The sequence below is a fragment of the Acinonyx jubatus genome, chromosome D4 (genome assembly GCF_027475565.1).
Source record: "Acinonyx jubatus isolate Ajub_Pintada_27869175 chromosome D4, VMU_Ajub_asm_v1.0, whole genome shotgun sequence".
In the NCBI taxonomy this organism is placed as follows: domain Eukaryota; kingdom Metazoa; phylum Chordata; class Mammalia; order Carnivora; family Felidae; genus Acinonyx; species Acinonyx jubatus.
The window spans coordinates 37,073,610-37,096,543 of record NC_069391.1 but is presented as its reverse complement, the minus strand read 5'-3'; the positions used below and the strand labels follow the sequence as shown (position 1 = coordinate 37,096,543).

Genomic DNA, 22,934 nt, shown 5'->3' with positions numbered 1-22,934 from the left:
GTAACAACGAATTTAAGCACTTAGAGAAGAAGACAGGGGAAGGAAGCCATTTCATCCCACCAACTTTAATAGACCCAGAAAGTGGGGGAGGAGGAGGCATGGGGCAAGGAATTGCAAATGATTGATGATTTCTGACCACGTGGTAAGTAGGCCTGAGAGACTATGAGTATATATAAAACCAGATAATGAGAAAATTGAGTACTAGGAAAACAAAAAAATGTACAAAGAAGGAAACATAATTAGAATATACTATTTGACAAAATGGTAAGCAATATTTATATAGTCTATTTAATATAAATACTGACACATTTATACAATATAAATACATTTAATCAAAAAGTATTTAAAAAATTTTTTTAATATTTATTTATTTTTGAAAGACAGAGTGTGAGCGGGGGCAGGCAGAGAGAGAGGGAGACACAGAACCTGAAGCAGGCTACAGGCTCTGAGCTGTCAGCACAGAGCCCAAGGCAGGGCTCAAACTCGTGAACAGTGAGATCATGACCTGAGCCAAAGTCATACTCTTAACCAACTGAGCCACACAGGCAGCCCAAAAAATTATTTTTAAAAGAATTGTTCCTACTTTCTTTTTTTTTTTAGTTTATTTTTTTATTTATTTTTGAGAGAGAGATAATGTGTGTGCACTTAAGCGGGGGAGGGGCAGAGAGGGAGGGAGAGAATCTCAAGTAGGCTCTGTGCTGTCACTTGGGCTTGAACTCACCAACTGTGAGATCATGACCTGAGCTGAAATCAAGAGTCAGGCACTTAACCAACTGAGCCACCCAGGTGTCCCGAACCAAAAATTATATTGTAAGAGTTTGGAAGAAGGAAAATGGGGATGGTTGTGAAAGCTTAATCTTCACCTTCCATAGTTAGAAATCAGTATAGGGGGAGGCACCAAGATGGCAGAACAGCAGGGAAGTTTTTTTGCCCCTCTCATCCCTGAAATACAGCCAGATCAACACGAAACCATCCTGCACATATGAAAACTGATTTGAAGATTAACAAAACAATCTGCACAACCTGAACCAGAGAACTCAGTAGGTATGCAGCACGGAGAGGTGAACTGGGGGAGAAACCCGTGAAGGGCAGGGAGCTGTTTTTGCTTGCAGAGAGAGGAAACAGACAGAGGGACAGTATGGGAAAGCATCCCCCCTGCCCAAAATCAGCTGGAGGGAAAAGAAAGAGTACACAAGTGACTGAACACAAAAGGGAGAAAGGAGAAAGGAGAGGGTTTAAATTCCATTAAGATTCTATAAATGGGGAGTGCAGAGTCTGAAACCCCACAACTGAATACCTGGCAGTGCTCTGATGAGAAGGGCGAATCCCCAGGAGCAGAGAGCAAGGTCCTTGGGGTCCTCGGGCCACATGCGGAGAGGCGGTTCCTCTGCTGGGAGGACATTTGGTAGAGGCTGTGTGGCTTCCCCACAGGCAAAGGTCCCAGTGAACTCCGGAAAACAACCACATTTGCTGGGTGCTGGAACAAGGATGTTAAGGGGGAGGCCTGGAGCCAGATGTGTTGTGATTCCATAATCCCCAAAACGCTGCTACTAAATGATCATGTGAACTTTTTCTGGGGTGGGTTGGCACCCAGCTGCAGTCTCTGGGCATCGGCAGCAGAACAGTCTCCCAAACGTTCCTGGGGGCAGGCCACCAGCAGGCGATTGCTCAGTGAGCATTGCTCAGTGCTCCCTCCCCCAGAGTCTGAACAGGTCAAAGCTGCAGTCCCTCAGAAGTGAGGGATTGGGTAACACAGCCACACCTGAGGTAGAACTCAGGAGGGAGATACCTCCTGGTAACCTGATGGCTTGGTTACGGACAGTGTAAAAGCGGGGAGTAGATGGAAGCCGGAGATAAAGGAGGGGTGTGCAAATGCTGCTCAGGGAGAGCACAGTCTGTTTGTTGGTCCATCTATTCAATTCTTTTTTTCTTTTCTGTTCTTATTCTTAAATACAGCAAGAGAAAAAATTTATTTTTATCCTCCATTTCTATTAAAAATACTTTAAATTTTGGGGCACCTGGGTGGCTGAGTCAGTTTAGCGTCGAACTTCAGCTCAGGTCATTATCTCACAGCTTGTGAGTTTGAGCCCCACATCAGGCTCTGTGCTGACAGCTCAGAGCCTGGAGCCTGCTTCGGATTTTGTGACTCCCTCTCTCTCTCTCTGCCCTTCCTCTGCTCATGCTCTGTCTTTCTCTGTCTCTCAAAAAATAAATGTTAAAATTTTTTTTAAAAATACTTTAAATTTTTTCTACTATATTTTTTACATTTTGGTAAATTTTTCAAAATCTATTTTTTATTTATATCATTTCATTTTATTCTATTTCACTGTATTCATTTTTTAAAAAAAATTTTTTTTCAACGTTTATTTATTTTTGGGACAGAGAGAGACAGAGCATGAACGGGGGAGGGGCAAAGAGTGAGGGAGACACAGAATCGGAAACAGGCTCCAGGCTCTGAGCCATCAGCCCAGAGCCTGACGCGGGGCTCGAACTCACGGACCGCGAGATCGTGACCTGGCTGAAGTCAGATGCTTAACCAACTGCGCCACCCAGGCGCCCCACACTGTATTCATTTTTTAAATTTTTCAAACATTTTCTGGTTTTTTGTTTTTTCTTTTCTTATCTTTCCCTTTTTTCTCTAATCTATCAAGCTCCTCTCAACAACCAGACCAGAACACACTTAGGATATAGCATCCGTTATTTGATTTTTTTGTGTTGTTTTTAATTTTTCAATTTTAATTTTACCTTATTAATTCCTTTTCTTCCTTCAAAATTATGAAATGAAGGAATTCACCCCAAAAGGAAGAACAGGAATAAATGAGAGCCGGGGACTTAATCAACACAGATAAAGCAAGATGTCTGAACTGGAATTTAGAATCATGATAATAAGAATACTAGCAGGAGTTGAAATAGATTAGAAAACCTTTCTGTGGAGATAAAAGCTAGTCAGGATGAAATAAAAAAATGTAACTGAGCTAAAATCTCGAATGGATGCCACAAGTGGCAAGGATGGATGAGGCAGAGCAGTGAATCAGCAACATGGAGGACAAACTTATGGAGAACAATGAAACAGAAAAAAGAGGGAGACTAAGGCAAAACAGCACGATTCAAGAATTAGAGAAATCAATGACTCATTAAAGAGGAACAACATCAGAATCATATGGGTCCTAGATGATCAGAGAGAAAAGGGGTAGAAGAGTTATGTGAGCATATCATAGTGGAAAACTTCTTTAACCTGGGGAAGACACAGACATCAAAATCCAGAAAGCACAGAGGACTCCCATTAGATTCAACAAAAACCGACCATCAACAAGGCATATCATAGTCAAATTCACAAAATACTCAGGCAAGGAGAGAATCATGAAAGCAGCTAGGGAAAAAAAAGTCCCTAACCTACAAGGGAAGACAGATCAGGTTTGCAGCAGACCTACCCACAGAAACTTTGCAGGCCAGAAAGGAGTGGCAGGATATATTCAATGTGCTAAATGGGAAAAATATGCAGCCAAGAATTCTTCATCCTGCAAGGCTATCATTCAGAATAGAAGAAGAGACAGTTTCCCAGACAAACAAAGACAAAAAGACAGAGATCACACCATGCATATTTTCAGACCACAACGCTATGAGACTTGAAGTCAACCATAAGAAAAAATTTGGAAAGACCACAAATACATGGAGGTTAAAGGATATCCTACTAAAGAATGAATGGTTTGGGGTGCCTGGATTGCTCAGTCAGTTAAGCATCTGACTTCGGCTCAGGTCATGCATGATCTCATAGTTTTTGAGTTTGAGCATACATTGGGCTCTCTGCTGTCAGTGCAGAGTCTGCTTTGGATCCTCTGTATCCCTCTCTCTCTGTCCCTCCACAGTTTGTGCTTTCCCTCTCTCTCCAAAATAAATAAACATTAAAAAAAGAAGAAGAAATGGGTTAACCAGGAAATTTAAAAAGAAATAAAAAAGGACATGGAAGCAAATGAAATGAAAATATGACAGTCCAAAACCTTTGGGATGTAGCAAAGGCAGTCCTAAGAGGGAAGTGTTTGCAATACAGGCCTACATGAAGAAGGAAGTTCTCAAATACAACATAATTACAGATAAGGAAGATTTAGAAAAGAAACAGCAAATAAAACCTAAAGCCAGCAGAAGAAAGCAAATAATATAGACTAGAGCAGAAATAAACGATATAGAAACAAACAAACATAAAAATAAAAAAAAGAGCAGATCAATGAAACTAAGAGCTGGTTCTTTGAAAGAATTAACAAAATTGATCAACCCCAGCCAGCCTTATCAAAAAGAAAAGAGAAAGGACCCAAATAAGTAAAATCACAAATGAAAGAGAAGAGTTCACAACCAACACCACAGAAATACAATTATAAGAGAATATTATGAAAAATTATACACCAACAAACTGGGCAATCTGGAAGAAATGGATAAATTCCTAGAAGCATGCAAACTACCAAAACTGAAACAGGGGGAAATAGAAAATATTAACAGACTAATAACCAGCAAAGACATTGAAACAGTAATCAAAAATCTCCCAACAAACAAAAGCCCAGGTCCAGATGGCTTCCCAGGGGAATTCTATCAGACATTTAAAGAAGAGTTAACACCTATTCTTCTCAAATTGTTACAAAATTTAGAAATGGAAGGAAAACTTCCAAATTCATTCTATGAGGCCAGTATTACCTTGATTCCAAAACCAAAGACCTCACTAAAAAGGACAATTACAGGCCAATAACCCTGATGAACATGGATGCAAAAATTCTTAACAAGATACTAGCAAACCGAATCCAATAGTACATTAAAAGAATTATTCACCACGATCCAGTGGGATTTATTCCTGGGCTGTAGGGCTGGTTCAGTATTTGCAAATCAATCAACATGATACACATTAAAAACAGATAAGAACCATATGATCCTGTCAATAGATGCAGAAAAAGCATTTGACAAAATACAGCATCCCTTCTTGATAAAAACCCTCAACAAAGTAGGGATTGATGGAACATACCTCAACATCATAAAAGCTATATACAAAAGCCCCACAGCTATCATTCAAATGGGAAAAAACTGAGAGCCTTTCCCCTGCGGTCAGGAACAAGACAAGGATGCCTACTCTCACCATCACTATTTAACATAGTACTGGAAGTCTTAGCCTCGGTAATCAGACAACAAAAAGAAATAAAGGGAATCCAAATCAGCAAGGAAGAAACCAAACTTTCACTGTTTGAAGACGACATGATACTCTATATAGAAAACCTGAAAAGACTCCACCAAAAACCAAAAACCAAAAAAAAACCCAAAAAACAAAAAAAAAAACCCTGCTAGAACTAATACATGAATTCAGCAGTCACAGGCTGTTAAATTAACATACAGAAATCCATTGCATTTCTATACACAAAGCAACAGAAACAGAGATCAAGGAATCCCATTTGCAATTGCACCAAAAACAATTAGATACCAGGGTGCCTGGGTAGTTTAGTGTGTTGAGTGTCCAACTCCTCATTTCTGCTCAGGTCAGGATCCTAGGATCCTGGGATTGAGCCCCCTGTTGGGATTCATGGAGCCTGCTTGGGAATCTCTTTCTCTCCTCCTTCTCCTCTCCCTCCGCTTTCTCTCTCTCTCTCTCTCAAAAAAAAAAAAAAAAAAAAAAAAAAAAAAAAAAAGATATGTAGGAATAAACCTAACTAAAGAGGTAAAAGATCTGGACTGTGAAAACTATGGAACACTTATGAAAGATTGAAGAGGACACAAAGAAATGGAAAAGCATTCCATGCTCATGGATTGGAAGAAAAGATTGCTAAAATGTATATACTACCCAAAGCAATCTATACATTTAATTCAACCCCCATCAAAATACCACCAGCATTTTTCACAGAGCTAGAACAAACAATCCTAAAATTTGTATGGAACCACAAAAGACCCCATACAGCTTAAGCAATCCTGAAAAAGAAACACAAAACTGGAGGCATCAAGATTCTGGATTTCAAACTATATTATAAAGCTGTAGTCTTCAAGACAGTGTGGTACTGGCCCAAAAACAGATACATCAATCAATGGAACAGAATGGAAAACCCAGTGATGGACCCACAACTATATGGTCAACTCATCTTCGACAAAGCAAGAAAGAATATCCAATGGAAAAAAGATAGTCTCTTCAAGAAATGGTTTTGGGAAAACTGAATGGCAACATGCAGAAGTATGAAACTGGATCACATTCTTACACCATACACAAAAATAAATTCAAAATGGATGAAAGACCTAAATGTGAGACAGGAAACTATCAACATCCTAGAGGAGAACACAGGCATCAACCTCTTTGACCTGGGCCAGAGCAAGTTCTTACTATTCACATCACTAAAGGCATGGGAAAAAAAGCAAAAATGAACTACTGGGACCTCATTAAGATAAAAAGCTTCTCTACAGCAAAAGAAACAATCAACAAAACTAAAAGGCAGCCTATGGAATGGGAGAAGACATTTGCAAATGACATGTGGGATAAAGGGTTAGTGTCCAAAATCTATAAAGAACTTCTCAAACTCAACACCCAAAACACAAATAATCCAGTGAAATGGGCAGAAGGCATGAATAGATACTTTTCCAAAGAAGATATCCAGATGGCTACCAGACACATGAAAAGATGCTCATCACTCATCATCAGGGAGCTACAAATCAAAACCGTGAGATACCACCTCACACCTGTCAGAATAGCTGAAATTAACAATACAAGAAACAACAGGTGTTGCTGCAGATGTGGAGAAAGGGGAACCCTCCTGCACTGTTAGTGGAAATGCAAACTGGTGCAGCCACTCTGGAAAACAGTATGGAGGTTCCTCAGGAAGTTACAAATAGAACTACCCTATGATCCAGCAATTGCACTACTAAGTATTTACTAACCAAAGGATACAAAAGTACAGATTAGAAGGGGCACATGCACCCAATGTTTATAGCAGCATTATCAATAATAGCCAAACTTTGGAGACAGCCCAAATGTCCACCAACTGATGAATGGATAAAGAAGATGTGGTATATATTATACAGTGAAATATTATTTAACCATCAAAAGAATGGAAATGCCTTGCCATTTGCAACAATGTGGATGGAGTTAGAGTGTATTATGCTAAGCAAAATAAGTCAGAGACAAATACCTTATGATTTCACTCATATGTGGAATGTAAGAAACAAAATAGATGAACGTATGGGAGGGGAAATAAAGGGAAGGAGGGAAACAAACAGCAAGAGACTTCTTAAATATTTGTTTTGTGAGAAAGAGAGAGCACAAGCAGGGGAGAGGCAGAGAGGGGAGAGAGAGAATCCGAAGCAGTCTCCGTGTTCGTTGTGGAGCCCCATGCAGGCTCCCCCACCACTGTGAGATTATGACCTGAGCTGAAATCAAGAGTCCTTTCCTGTCCTGAGCCACCCCGGACCCCAAGACTCTTAACAATAGAGACCTAAGGGTTGATGGAGGTAAGTTGGTGAGAGATTGGCTAGACGGTTGATGGGTATTGAGGAGGGTACTTGTTATGATGAACACAGAGTGTTGTACGTAAGTGATGAATCACCGAATTCTACCCCTGAAACCAATATTGCATTGTACATTAACTAGAATTTAAATAAAAATTTGAAAAATAAATTAAAAATTAAAAAATAAAACCCTTGGGTCTGGCCTATCTACTAGAGGCCTCAGCAGGGTGGGCCTCTGCCCCTCGGGAGTCAGCCCCACCTCAGCCCACAGACACTGCTGTAATGGGCCTGTGCTGAGCTTCCTCCCACCATTCCCACTGGCGCCCCTCAGCCTCACAGTTCCTTTCATCTCCTCAGAAACAACTTCCTGGTGGCAGGGACCATGGACATCATTCCTCCTATAGATGAGTTTGAAGGAAGGAGAATCTGAGAAACTGACCCCTCCTGAAGGAGTGGCTCCATGAGGTCCCACTGTCTTCTGACCAATCCAGACATTTTCAGGACACTGGGCCTATCAGGGACACTGGACAAAACTGTGTCCATGCAGCAAGTAGGGCTGGGCTGCTGGCAGGGCCCTTAATGAGAGACATCCATGTGGAGGAGGAGGGGAGAAGGGGAGGGGAAGAGAGAGGGAGGCAGAGGGAAAGGAAGAGAACAACTGGTGAGTTAAGGCAGTAAAGGAGAAATCCATGCTCAGTCTCCTCAGTCTCCGTGGTGGAGGGAGAGAGTGGGTGGGGGTCCCTGGCACAGCCTCCCCACCCAGAGGCCTCACCCTAGGTGTTTGGAAAAGCCCCCCCTCCCCCAATCTGAGCTGTGAGCTTAACTGCCCAGCCCACATGTCAAGGAAGCCAGGGAAGTTGACTTCAGTGCCCAGAAGTGATGCCTCAAGCGGTGGCCACTAGGAAGCCTAAGAAAAGAATTCTGAAGCTCTGGAGGAGGTCATAGCGGGGGGTGCCTCTCCAAGAAATCCCACCCATTGCTCATTCTAAGTACTGAAATCTAACCAAATGCAGATGCTGGGGTTAAAGCAGTGGGCTGAATAGACAAGGTCTCTGCCCTCAGATAATTAAAACACAAGTTACAATCTAGTGTGGAAAGTGGTAGTGGGAAAGGGGAGGATAAGGACACCCATCCTAGCTTCGGAGAATGTCCCCAGAGGGACACCTTTCACTGTAGCAGGAAGGAAGGAGATCAAATCCAACAGTTTTTAATGATGAAAGTTCCCATATGATGGCCTCTGGTTTCTTTGAAAAGTGGAGGTCTGGCACATGTGCTAGGAGCCTGGACAAGAGCAGATGAAGAAAGTGAAGAAAGTTTGAATTGATTTTGAGTAGGACGGGAGAGTTTTTAAGGAATAAATGAAGTAAGATCCATGAGCAGGGAGTTTTGCCTGTTTTGATTACTGATGTATCTCAAGTACTTAGAAAAATACCTAGTGCACATTAGGCACTTAATAAATGGAAGGCATAAATAAATAAATGCTTTCAAGTGACAGTGGAGCTGACCATTAGTTGTAGACCATGAATTTATAGTGACACCAACTTACTCACATGTATGATTTTATCTAATAGGGCTAAACTGCTTCCTAAGGGGCAGGTCTGGCAGAGGCAGAATTGGGATTTTGACCAGTAAAAACAATGAAAGGAAGAACTGAGAAGCATTTAGGATATGATTAAGTGATGGACCATGAAGTCTATCACAGAGAGGGAGGAAATGAAGGCAAGAGGTTGTCGATGGACTAGGAGAAAGATGAATGGATGTCCTGACAAGGTTGCAGAATTGGCAGCTTTAGGACAAATCTAGAGTTTGAAGTCAGAGGGATGGCAAACTATTTCAGAAGGCAGAACAGTTCCTAATGATGAGGCTTCAGATATGGTCAGAGGTGGATTAGAGCAGAGGTAAATAACTCTAAGGTGAAAAGGGCTAGGAACTGAGAGTCATTAAATGATCTATCAACACAGATATTTGGGTCTCCAGTAGATTCCTCCTCCTCAAGATCTTACCTGGGCTCCATCCCGCCCCTTCCCCAATCTTCAAAGGATCTGCATTCACACTTCAAGCCTTAGATCCTAAAGTGATAATGGCATGGCTGAGCCAGAAAACAGTATGGGAAAGTTAGAGAGGGCTCTAGTGGACATCTGTTTTATTTTGTTATGATACCAGCATGCACACACTTTTCTGAAAACAGTATGTTTGTTTCCTTTGTAGGAACTACCACATCCCTGCTTCTTCAGTCTCAGTCCATGTGCAGGTAGAGTGTGACTCCAACCTGTCAGAAGAAGCATTCTGTTCCCGTGAGCAGTTCAGTGAGTAGTTTGGGGATGGATACATGACCAACTGGAACCCACAGGCACAATGTTGTCAGAACAACACCACACATTGTCAGCTTCACTTGAACCTGCTATGCTATGACACAAAACTGAAGAATAAAGTCAGCACAGAAGACAGAGAGAGAGCCAAGAAGTGGAAACTGAATGCTGATAGCATTGCATTGAGTCCCTGCATCAACCCTACTACCTAAAGCTGGCCAGCCCCAATCCTGGATGGTTCAGTTATGAGTCAATATAATTCCCATTGCATTTTATTTTCTGTCCCTAATATCCACATGATTCCCCAGAGTTCTCAAACTTGGGCTCTATGTATATTTATTAGTTAATTTATCTATGTATATTATATAGTTAATATATATTAACCTCTCTGTGCCTCAGTTTGTTTATGTGAAAAAAGATAACAATACCTACTTCAAAGAGTTGTAAAGATTAAATGGAGTAGTAAATGTCAGAGTATAAATTAGTTCCACAACACTGAAGAGCAGGGAACATCACATTACTTAATTTTTCAAAGTTAAATCTGGTTCAAAAATCTCATTTACTGGAGTCGGAAGACATCCAATATTAAATCATGATGGGGGGGCTTTTTTCCTCTTTAGCATGGCATACAGTGACTAAGAAAATAATCCCCCTCAAAAAAAAAAAAAAAAAAACCCACTTAGAAAAGAAACTTGGGTCTTGATTCTGTCCTGGTTGCCACGTGGATGCTCATTGTATAAACCCATATGACGATTCAGAGGCAGGGTGGCTCCACAGCGTCTCTGCCAGGTATGCAAACTAGCATCTTTTGCTGCAGTTCCCAAGACCATATGCTAGATGTTTAGTGCCCTAACCATTAAATCAAGTTTCCCCATCAGAAGTCCTGCTGCCTCCTAGTGGACTTCTATATAGGTCCTGTCACTCATGGAACCCATCGCTACATCTCTTTTCTCAATTCCTGAATACACTTCTATCCTTGGGCAATTCCTCCTTTCAATCATCCTCCATCTTCTTCTCAAGAACACTCAGCTAAATTAAATTCCCTTCCCACACAAGAGCTTGGATAAGGTTGTAGACTAGGTGTCTTGAAACTTTGGTTTGGGTCTAGAAAACATATTACCAATTCCATGGGAAAGAAACCTAGAATTCTTGCAAGACAGGTGAGCAAAGTTACCTTTTTATACTACAGGATGTCTCCTTTGGCAAAGGAGCAAGGAGACAACAATTAATAACTTGGTAAACTATCCTGCCATATATGTAAATTAGCTAACACAGAATAGGTATTTAATATTGCTTTCTCTGTTTCCCATTAGGACTCAACTTACCTTCTTCATCCAGAGGTAGCAAACTCAAATACCAGGCAGGTAATACAAATGAGTAAAAATGGACAAATGTAAGAAAATAAAATCATAGGCACAATGAAAAAAACAGCAACTAGCCCTTAGTCTTGGCATTAGCAATAAGAACATGGTAAGAACCATGGTGCATTGAAAAGCAGACATACATTCCAAAGGAAGCCACTGTTACTTACCTCTAAATGGCCTTTACTTTGTGGAAATGAGAGTCTAGTGCTATCATATTTTAAACTTGAAATACTGATTATTATGTACAATCTACTTGTTTTACAGCGTTGACTACTCCAGTTTTTAATGCTGGCCACAGTGAGCCAAATGTTACGTATCAGTAGGTCATTTTTAAGCCCTTTAATTGTTTCGGCTGCTACATATATGCTGCTATCAAATTTTACATCTTCACCATGGACTGCTCTTCCAAACTTCAGATCTATGTATCTAGTTCCTCCTGCCTAGTTTTTTTCTTGCCACAGTCAAATATCTAAATGGAGTCTATCACCCTCTCCCCACCCAGCCCTAAATTGGTTCCAAGGTCTGTGTTCTCTACCACAGTAAAATGGCACTAACATACACATTCAGTTTCCCAAGTTAGAAACCTAGAGTCATTCTCAACTCCCACTCTCCTCCACCCCATCCCATTGGTAATGACGTCTAATCAATTATATCTTTGGAATTCTACTTGAATTCATTATACTCCATTCTTACCTTCACTGCCTTGATTTAGACCTCATCATATGTTTTGCCTATACTAAAGCATAAGTTCCCTAACTAATCTCTTGCCTTAATCTCTTTGCCCTCACTAGAGTCAGTATTCTTTCCAAGACACACACTTGATCTTGTCACTTTCCTGCTCAAATCTTTTCAATGATTTCCCATCATCTTCAGGATAAATTTGTTTTTCAGACTGATATTGGGGCCCCTTTATGATCTTACTTATCTTTCAGGTCCATCTCTTACTGCTTCCCCAACCTCCACACATTGGAATACCTTCAATTTCCCTAATGATACATGCTTTACCTGACCTAGCACCTTTACACAAGCTGTTCCTCCTGCTTGAATTGTCCTCCCCTTGTTCCATATACTTTCATTTTCTTGGTTCCTCAAACCAAGTTATTAATCACCTCTTCTGGGAAGCAGCCTCTGACAAGCAACCTCCTTCTCCAGGCTGATTAGATATCCTCCTCTGCCCCCATAGTACTCTGTGCATATTTCTATTTTAATTGTCTATTAGTTGACTGTTTGCCATACACACACATGCACACACTGAAATGGGACCTACTTTAGTGCAGACTCTGTCCTATTTCTATCTCCTCAAAACTGAGCACAATACCTGATCTATAGTAAGCACTCATTAAATACATGTTGAATGAATGAATGAATCTAGTCCAACTCATGATACCTATGGGAGAAATCTTTCTTGCCCAAAATCACATAGCCTATCAGTGACATTATCTTAGAGAACCCATCTCTTTAATTTCAGCTCCATACTCTTTCTTCCAGACTAAGCTGGCCTTTGATGGGGGTGGGATGAGAAGAGAGGCATTAAATTGTACTGAGATGGCAGAGATTAAAGTTTGGCCTTAAAAGAAAGAAATGATGTGTGGGGTACCTGGTAGCACAGTCAGTTAAACATCCGACTCTTGATTTCAGCTCAGGTCATGATCTCACAGTTCATGAAATCAAGCTCTGCCATTGGGCTCTGTGCTGACAGTGTGTAATTTGCTTGGGATGCTCTCTCCCTCTCTCTCTCTGCCCTTCCCCTGCTTCCTTTCTCCTTCAAGATAAATAAACTTAATTTTTTAAATAAAAATAAAAAAATAAAAGAGCTGACATGGAACACAGTACTGGCTTTAAGAGAAAGAGGGGCAAATGAAGAAAAATGGTCAAGAGCATTTGATCTGGCATCCTTAACATAAATGCTTGCCAAAAAGATCTCAAACAACCTAAAGTCAAATAAGACAGTTCATAGCTGACATGAGAGTAAGAGTGGAGGGGGGGCAGGGAGGACAGACTTGATATATTAAAGATAGAACATGGCTTGTAATCAGAAACCTTAAAAGAAATAAATTTTAATATAACATACACTATGTACTATCCTAATCATATGAATTTATTCATTTAACCTTCAAAACAACCCTATGTGGTAAGGAATAATATCATCCCCATTTTACAGGTGAGGAAACTGAGGCACTAGATTAAATAGTTTGAGATTTCACAAATAGGAAGTGGCAGAACCAGGATTTGAATAAGGCAGTTTGATGTTAGAATCCATGTCCTAATGACAAGGCCTGAAGCATAATTCTGGCACTGGAAATCAAGACAAAAAGGAATCACTCAGGTTTCACTGTCACAAAGTACTAGTTGCCTGGTAGAGGCAATTTTTTGGCTCTAAATTCAGGGGAAATGCTGTTAGGCATGGGGGGATGGGAGTTCTTTGTTCTGTGATGCAGTGATGACCTCAGGGTAAACTGCCACTAGGTGGAGGAAAATGGAATGGTGGATAGAAGGCCTGCTTGGGGCTGAAGGGGACATGGAGCTTCTCTGGGGCCAGTTGACCCATGCCCTGGCCTGTAGACACTGTGGCAGCAACTGCCTCCAGAGCCCAGGGAATCTGGTGACACTATTCTTATTCATGATTTGGCAGATCCAGAGATGGTGGCAGCTTGGGAGGTGGCGACAGTTTCAACTGTGGTACTCTGGAGACATGATGCAAGGCAAGGTAGGTGACATGGATGTGCAGCTGGGTGAATGACTCTTGACACCACATGTGAGTTCAGGTGAAAAATCATTGACATGGATGTAAGCACAAGTGAATGACTGACTGACTATAAGCCTTAAATGTGAGGCTGGATGAATGACCATTATTAACACCAGATTTGAAGCCAGGTGGGTGATTACTGACCCTAGATGTACAGTTATGTAAGGGAATGCTGATCTCCAAATATGGGCTAGGTAATGGCCATTAACACCAGATAGGTAAGTGACTACTGACCACAGATGTGGGGCCAAGTAAGTAACTTCCCTCTGGATGTGGAACAGAGATTGAGGGCTTCATGCCTGAAGCCAGAGCCTTGTGTCTCTGAAAAGGCTTCATGCCTGAAGTATCTTTCTCCACTCCTCAGAGCCTACCACTTCTGCTTGATCACCTGTGGAAGCAGAAGTCAGAGGAGGAGGAAGAAGAGGAGGCATCTCTGGATCCACCGAAGCCATGTTCTTTTCCCAAAGAAGCTCCCATTGGAGGGCAAGCCACCACAGTCCCATGTCAACAATCCCGCAGTTCTAAGGGCCTCCACAAAGCCTCAGAGGCACCAAAGCAAGTACATACACAGACCCCAAGCCCTTCCAGATCCTTCCCCACATTTCAGATCCTGACCAATTTGCCTGTGAGGCACAAAACAGCAACAGGAAGTTACCTACATCAGAGAAAAAGCCAGCTCTTCTGGGGTCTCCCCTCTCTGCACAGTGAGTCGTTGGAGGCCATATTCCTGAGCTCAGATGGCCCCTCTCCCCTAAAGTTGTCTATTGGCCCTTCTGTTTTCTTCAACCAGCTTGCCTTCCTGACTAGGTCCAACATGCTGCTTCCCCAGTACTGCTCCCCAACTCAGCCACCTACTCATGAAATCCATACTAGAGAAGATCTGGAAGGGATGGCCCTCGATCCTCAGCAACTTCCTCCTCTATCATCCCCTTCTGTCCCATCATCACCACTCCATCTTAAGTCCTTTCCCATGGACCACAAGGGAGTCCTATCTGGTGCTAAGGCATATCCACAGTGGCTTATGCAGCAGAATGAGATCCCTTGGGTCTCTGAGGATCAAGCCCTGCACCTACAGCCTAAACTCCAAATAACCAGACCCTCCAAGCTTTCCCCACCATCTGAGGTCTGGTGGAGTATGCCACGGGATCCCAGCCTCCAACAACACATTCTAGATTCACTCTCTGCCTCTCTGCTATATCCTTCTAGCCTTCTGGCAGTCCTGACAAGATTTGAGGCCCCATGGAGGACTATGGGGCAAAATGAGGCTTCCAAAGCCTCTGTGCCAGCAATGCCAGCTCCCAGCCCAACTCCAGCCTCCCTGCCAGAACTTCAAGTCGGCCCTACAGAAGAGCTGCCTGGATCTAAGGCCCTCTGGGAAACTACAAGGCAAAGACAGTATCCTCAGATCTCTGAGCCTTCAATCCTGGTCCCTTGCCAATCTGTAGACCCCACGACAGAGCCTCAAGGAACTAACCCCCTGGGAGTTCCACCTGGATCTAAGACTCAGTGGAGAACCATAGGACATAGAGCGAGTCCTCAAGCCTTTGAGCCTCCAATGCCAGCTCCCTGCCAACCCCCAGATTCTCTGTCAGAATTCCAGAAAGTCATCCCTGAAGGACTTTCTGCACCTAAGGACTTCTGGGGAACCATAAGTCAGAGAGAGAGTTCTCAGACCTCTAGGTCTCCAATGCCATGCTCCTGCCATCCCCTAGATCCTCTGCTAGAACTCCAGGGAGGCAGTTCTCTGGGTGATCCATCTGGATATAAGCTCCAGGGAGGACACAGACAAAATTCAGGAAACGTTTGGGCCTTTAAGTCTCCAGCCTTGGACCTCAACCCAGAGCTCTATGCAACTAGTCCTGCATGTGTCCCACCAAGATCTCACACTCCATGGAAGGACAGGCAGAGTAGAGAACATCTTTGGATCTCTGCAGACCCAGTTTCTTCTCCCAGTCTTCCCTCATCCTCTCTGAGTCCCCAAGGAGTCTTGTCTGAGTACAAAGCCATGTGGGAGACCAAGGGACAAAGAAAGAACCTCTGGACCTCTGAGTCCCCAGACCCTGCCCATAGCCCATCTCTAGCTCCCATTCTAGAACTCCACAGAATCAATCCTAGGGGAGGCCTCACTAGATCAGAAACTGCATGGAAAGACATTGAGTATTCTAGGAATTCCTGGGCTTCTGAGCCCCCATCTCTGGCTCTCAGCTCACCTCTAGCTCTTACAATGGAGCCCCTCAGAGGTAGCCCCATGGGGGTCCTGTTTGATTCTGAGGCTACATGTGGAGACATAAAAAGGAGCAAGAACTCCTGGACCTCTGAGATCCCGGCTCGCAGCTTACCTCAAGACCCACATGGAGTCAGATCCTTGGGAGCCCTGTCTGACTCTGAGCCTATTGTGGAGGATAAGGAGCAGAAAAAGATCTGTTGTATTCCTGTATCCCCACTGTGGATTCCCAGCCCACCTCCAAACTCTATGTCAAAGTCTCCCATAAGTGAGCCTACTGGAGACCAATGTACCTGTAAGCCTAAAGGGGAAGTTGTGGAGCAGAGAGACAACTGCTGGGCCACTGAGCTCCCAGCCCCAACCACCAACTCAGTCTCTGCTCCTCTACCAGATCTACATACTGACCTTGAGTTTGTGTGCAAGAATGTGCAACCAAGAGGTATCCCCCAGGGGTCCAACCCTCCAGCAGTGGATCCCCTAGAGCCAATACCCTGGCCTTCCACCTTAGGTAAAACTCTGAAAACTGAGCCCAACCAGCTTGATCTACCTAAGAAAGAGCTCTTCCCAGGGGCTAAAGTAGAAACTCCATCCTTCCAGGGAGGGGCTGTCCCAGAGGTGCCCACCCACTCTGGGATCCAGCCCTGGCACTGGAGTAGAGAGTTGGAACTCAGGCTGAAAAAACTACAGCAAAGCCCTGCTTTCAGATCCCCTGACCCAAGTCATTCATCTGGCAGCTCCATTGCCCTAAGCTCCACAACTCTAGGCACCTGGAGACTCTCTTCCTGTCCCCCACAGCAGATTCATCCCTCTAATTTGTGCCCCCACTCTTCAAGCTGTCATCCCCCAAAAGTTCAGAGCACAGTAACTCAACCTATTCAAGTCTCCCATTGTTACCACTCCCACTCTTCTTCCCAGCCTCAGCCACAAGAGTCTAGCAGGGCACAACAAGGGTCTCAGAGAGAAGAAAGAACGAAAGTGAAGATGGTGGCCCAGATCTCATCCCAAGAGCCACGTATTCTCATGGAGGCTGGTGAGAACTGCCCAGGCCTGGGCGAGCCCTCAAACCCTAAGGTCCCAGCCTCAGGCAAAAGAAACAAGGCTTCAGCCCCATCTTCAGCCAAGAAGAGAGAGAGCCCCAGGAAACCCAAAGCAGGAGACCACAGAGGAGGGGATGTAAGACTGGAGTCATCCACAGTTATGGGGAAGAGCCACCCAGCCCAGGTTGGAAGAGTAAAGGAAGCCTCTTTAAGCAGACTTTCCCAAAGATCTCAGCACAAGGACCAGAGCTCTCAACACACTGCTGCTCTCCCTCAGCAGCTTCACTCTAAGGCAGCAGGTCCCCAAATTCATCAAGGGGCAGGGTTGGGAGCTGGTGACATCTTGACCCCTCAACACTCTAAGCACTGCCCCTGGGCCCATATGGAAAAGCATCTCTCCTCCCCCACACCTCAGGTTCCCCTTACGAGGGGTCTCCCAAGAATGTTAGCCAAGTTTCTAGGTACCCATGGCCCCTGCCCACCAAATCCAATAAGCAAAGGAAAGGCTGGTAGCACTGGCACCCAATACCACAAGACCTAAAGCCAAACCAGTTGTGGGGTAGGGAGACAGAGGAAATCCTAATAAACTAGGTGAACTAGATAAATTCCACACATGTCGTCTTTGGAGTTTGGCAGACTGGGAATGTCAGTTCCCTATTAACTTCTACTATAGCTATATTCCATCAGGATTTTGTAGGCTTAACTTCTCAAGCCCTTCACAGACGATCATCCTGGAATCCACACATCCCTGTTCTACAGGGTAAGCCTGTAAGGAGACCAGGGGAACACAGTCCAATGTTGCTCTTGAGAAAAACTTCACATCGAATGAACAGAAAAAAAATACATCTATTCACATGGACATAATTAGTCTGAGTCCAGGCAGCTGTTCTTGGTCCTGGGTATAAGTCCCCCTCTTCACCCATTTGATCCCTAAGTTCTCTACACGTCGAACCATTTCTTCTCAGCCCTCTGCTCTTTCTCTCCCTAGGTGAGTTCATCCATTCCCAGGACCACAAAAACAAATGCTTTTTCACATGTTTAGTAGCCATCTGGATTTCTTCTATAATTGCCTGTTTATATTTATCCATTTTTCTACTGCTGCCATAACAAATTACCACAAGTCTGACATGTCCCACTGAGCTGAAATCAAGGTTGGCAGGGCTGCAATCCTTTCTGTAGGCACTGAGATCCATTCCTTGTCTTTTTCCACTTTCTAGAGGCTGCCCACATTCACTGGCTACTGGCTCTCTTCATCTTCAAAGCTAGCAAAGGCAAGTCAAGTTCTTATCACATCACTCTTCTGCCTCCCTCTTCCAATTTTAAGGATGCTAGTAATTACATTTGGTCCATCTGAATAATCCAAGATACTCTTCCTATCTTAAAGTCCTCCTATTTTAAGGTTAGCAATCTTAATTCTATCTGCAACTTTTAATTCCTTTGCCATGTAAAATAATATATTCACAGGTTACAGAGATTAGGATGTGAACATCTTGGAAGGAATATTATCCTGCTTACCAGAGATATCAACCTATTATGCATACTGCAAATATTTTCCCCAATCTGTGGCTTATTTTCAAATTTTAAGGTGACTTTTACTGTACCAAAATTTAACATTTTTTTAAGTAATTAAATCAACTAACATTTTCCTTATGACTTCCAAAATACTTTCTTCTGGTGCTTTTACAGTTTTAATGTTTAGATTGTTACTTTTTGAGTATGATGTGAGAATCTAACTACCCCCACCCCAAAATACAGGTCCATTTTTACCAATACCATTTAAAAAAATGTCCTGAACTCATCTCATTAAGTGCCATATTTCAAAATACAGCTCATTTTTAAAATTTTTAAATTTTTTTAAATGAAATTTATTGTCAAATTGGTTTCCATACAACACCCTGTGCTCATCCCAACAGGTGCCCTCCTCAATCCCCATCACCCACTTTCCCCTCCCCCCCGCACCTCCCATCAACCCTCAGTTTATTCTCAATATTTAAGTGTCTCCCATGGTTTGCCTCCTTCCCTCTTTGTAACTCCCCCCCCTTCTCCTCCCCTGTTCTTCTGTTGAGTTTCTCAGGATCCACATATGAGTGAAAATATATGGTATGTCTTTCTCTGCCTGACTTATTTCACTTAGCATAACACTCTCCAGTTCCCTTCACTTTGCTACAAATGGCCAGATTTCATTCTTTCTCATTGACAAAATATGGCTCATTTTTAAAGCATCTCTATCTAAGCTTCAGATCCACATATCCAATAGCCTACTAGATATCATCTCCTATTTAGCTTGTCCAAAATTCATTTTCCCTTTTAACCTTTTCCTCCAGTATGCCCATTCCTATTGAAGGGTATCACATCCATCTCAATACTGAAGTCACAAGCCTGTCATCCCTGACTCCTCCCTTCCCCTCACGTCCTAATCTAGTCAATTTTAACCCTGTCAATTACACCTATGAAATGCACTTCAAATCCATTTCCACTTCTCCATTTCCACCATCACTGTCTTAGTTCAGTCATTTCTCACCAGATTGGTTGCCCTATTCTTTCTAATCCATCCTCCACATGGTTACAATTCTCTGGAGGTCAACTAACCCCATCTCTTCAACAAGTGTCATACACATTTGAATAAAGGAACATAACAGATGCAACCTGTGATCCTAGAATGGATACTGGTTTGGCCAAGAAGTGGGAATGACAAAACCCAGTAATAAAGGTGCTTAAAAGGGAGATTAAATTCCTTTTGTGCGTGCGTGCACACGCGCGCGCACATACACACACACAAGTATATATATGTGTATATTATATACATATGACATATTTGGATCACTTGGGAAACTGAATACGGTATGAGTATCAGATTAATTTGAAAATTTACTAAAAGGAAATAAGAAAATGGTAGAGATTGACTTAAAAAAGATATAAAGCAGTATAATCTCATTTTGATTTAAAAATACCACATGTAGACCATAAGGGTACAACGAATAAAGGCCAGTCAAGTGGGGCCAAGTTCCTATAAGCAGAAGAGTATGCATGCCCCATCTATTGTAAACGTAAATACAGTTCTGGTTACATATACGCTAAGGACAGTCATGAATCTCCTATGTCATCCCTAATTTCAAAATTTTTTGTTACAGTGATTGTTCTAGTTAACAGTTGAGACTGTTAACAGTGAAGACTAGGTATTAAAGAAACAAATGAAGTATATTTGTTTTAGAATATAGTATCTGAGATTCAATTTTCACATAAATTCGTTTTGTCATGGTATAATTACCAAACCCTTTCTTGAAATATGATTCAGTGATTCCATGACATGGAAGCATGTGATTTTATGGACATTTTAAAGAAAGTAAAGAATCCATTAAAAAAAAAAAAAAGACCTCATCTCATCCATCATTCTCATACAAAAACAAAAAAACAAAAAAACAAAAAACCAGTACCATGTATTTACATGCACCAAAAGATATAAACTAAAGTCATTAAGATGATCTCTGGGAATATTAATTTTAATAATTTGCTTATATATTTCTAAATTTCTACAATGCACATTACTGCTTCTATAAAAACAGGTTTTTTAAAAAGTGAATTGTCAGGGTGTCTGGCTGGCTCAGTCAGTAGGGTGGTGCAACTCTTGATCTCTGGGTGGTAAGTTGGAGCCCCATGTTGGGCTGGAGATTACTTTAAAAATTTTTTTGTCCATGCATAATGTGCATATGGCTGACAATACTATGTACACTTGGAAATTGTTGGATAGGTGTGCTTTTTTTTTTTTTTTGCCACAATTAAAAAAATAAAAAGAAGTGAACTATCTAGCACTGAAATCTGTCACTTCCCTACCTAAACTGCACAGAAAGCCCACATCTTTAAAATAAACTTAAGGCACCTGACTAGCTCAGTCAGTGGAGCATGCAACTCTTGATCTTGGGTTTGTAACTTCAAGCCCATGTTCAGTGTAGAAATTACTTAAACATTTTTTTTAGTTTATTTATTTTGAGAAAACATGTGCACGAGCAGGGGAGGTGCAGAGAGAGGAAGAGACAGAATCGCAAGCAGGCTCTGTGCTTGTCAGCTCAAGAATCCCACACGGGGCTCAATCTTGCAAAACGCAAGATCACATGACCTGTGCTGAAACCAAGAGTTGGACGCTCAACAGACTGAGAAACCAAGGTGTCTCAAAATTAAAATCTTCAAGAAAATAAACTTCACTCCTGGAATTTAAGATTCTTTATGAGGTGGCTGACCTCTCCAAATACACTCCCCTGCTAGTCAACTGATGCTTCTTAAGCATGCTCTGTACTTTCTAACTTCTATGCTTTTTGCTCAGACTGCTCTCCCCTACTTCTCCATGTCAAGTCTCACACATTCCTTTAATGCCCAGCTCAGACTGCTTCCAGAGGCTTTTTTCCCCCTAACACCTCCAGAGCCTTCTGATTCTCGTGTCTTGGTATGGTTTCCCGTTCCTTGCAGCCCTATAATTTGTACCTTTTTCACCACACCAATTCCCTGATAGTATGATAATCAAGCCCCTCAAAAAAAAAGTTATGGTTCAGTGAGGTCAAATCCACATTTCCAATCTAGTGCCCTTTCCATTCTACAATATTCCCTCTACTCCATATATTTAGTTGAGAAAAACAGAAGGCACATGCTGTCCCTCTGCCTCCTGTCACTCTTTTGTTCCAAAGATTTAGCCCAAACCTGTCTACAGGGTCCAAGTCTAAAACTCACCACCTGCTGGCCAGGAGTGGAAATGAAGGTATTTTCTTTCTATCTCACTATTCTCCCAAATAATCTCAAAAACAATGCAATTTTTTTAAAAAATTTCATTTTAAATAGGCTCCACATCCAACGTGGGACTGAAACTCACAACCCTGAGACCAAGAGTTGCATGCTCCACCAACTGAGCCAGCCAGTACCCCAAAGACCATGCAATTCTAAATTTCTACTTGACACAGGGACATTTCATGAGTCTATGCACATCTGGGTAGTTTTATGAAAAATCAAAGTGCTATTTAAGTCTTTTTTAATTAAGTCTTCAGTAGGTTATATGGCTGGACAAGAGTAACAAACCACTTAACATGCGCCTCAGTTCAGTCTAATTAATGACTGGCAGGCCTGTGTTCCTCATGGGCATTACTGCATGACTAGAGCCTCTCACAGCAACTTGTAGGTAAGTATGGATCCAAATATATCTTAAGATGTCAGGTTTATAATTCCATCTTTGCTTTTGCCCCTGTGATATACTGTTGATACTCTGTAATGTTTCATGCCATATTTTTAGTTAGAAATCCACCTTCAAGGGGCACCTGGCTGGCTCAGTCAGTTAAGTGTCCAACTCTTGATTTCAGCTCAGGTCACGATCTCATGGTTCTTGGAATTGAGCCCCATATCAGGGTCTGCGCTGACAGCGTGGAGCCTGCTTGGGATTCTCTTTCTCTCCCCCCACCCCCAACTCGCACTTTCTCTCTCAAAATAAATAAACATTTAAAAAAAATCCATCTTCAAATTGTAGCATTTGCCCTATGGAAGAAATGATTAGCTACAGTAAAGTTACAAAATCCAATTTGTTTCTAGGAACACTGCAAGGGAAAAGATGGACTGCCTGTATGACCTGCCTCTTGGTCTAAGCATGCAGGCATCTGCAGGTGTGTAAGCTGACAGTCCCCCACCCTGCTTTCTACAGTTTACAAAGCACTGTTCATCACTTTATCAGAGGCTCCAAAAGAACTAAGTGCCCTGTTCAAAGCTACAGGGCTATAAACACAAGTGCCAGAACTAGAACTAGGCCTCTCACTGCAAGTCTGC

The 22,934-nt window shown here is 42.4% G+C and overlaps 1 protein-coding gene across 2 annotated transcripts; it reads left to right on the top strand.

Annotated features, from left to right (window-relative positions):
• Positions 1-792: 792 nt before the first annotated feature.
• Positions 793-18,179, top strand: CD4H9orf131 (chromosome D4 C9orf131 homolog). Of its 2 annotated transcripts, XM_053204968.1 has the most exons (4): positions 793-1,044; positions 9,667-9,764; positions 13,764-13,838; positions 14,242-18,177. In XM_053204968.1, exons 3-4 carry the CDS (start codon positions 13,824-13,826, stop codon positions 17,677-17,679), a joined length of 3,453 nt encoding a protein of 1,150 aa, XP_053060943.1. In that variant the 5' UTR covers positions 793-1,044; positions 9,667-9,764; positions 13,764-13,823; the 3' UTR covers positions 17,680-18,177. The 2 variants fall into 2 exon arrangements, with proteins under 2 accessions (XP_053060943.1, XP_014934984.1); XM_015079498.3 differs by lacking the exons at positions 793-1,044; positions 9,667-9,764 and having other exon boundaries at positions 13,583-13,838; positions 14,242-18,179.
• The last annotated feature ends 4,755 nt before the right edge of the window (positions 18,180-22,934 follow it).

Bases quoted from the DNA above. Each gene is read 5' to 3' on its own strand.
- CD4H9orf131 (XM_015079498.3), top strand. From the start codon at position 13,608: ATGGAATGGTGGATAGAAGGCCTGCTTGGGGCTGAAGGGGACATGGAG. The intron at 13,839-14,241 runs GTAGGTGACATG...TCCACTCCTCAG, and splicing joins GAGACATGATGCAAGGCAAG to AGCCTACCACTTCTGCTTGA.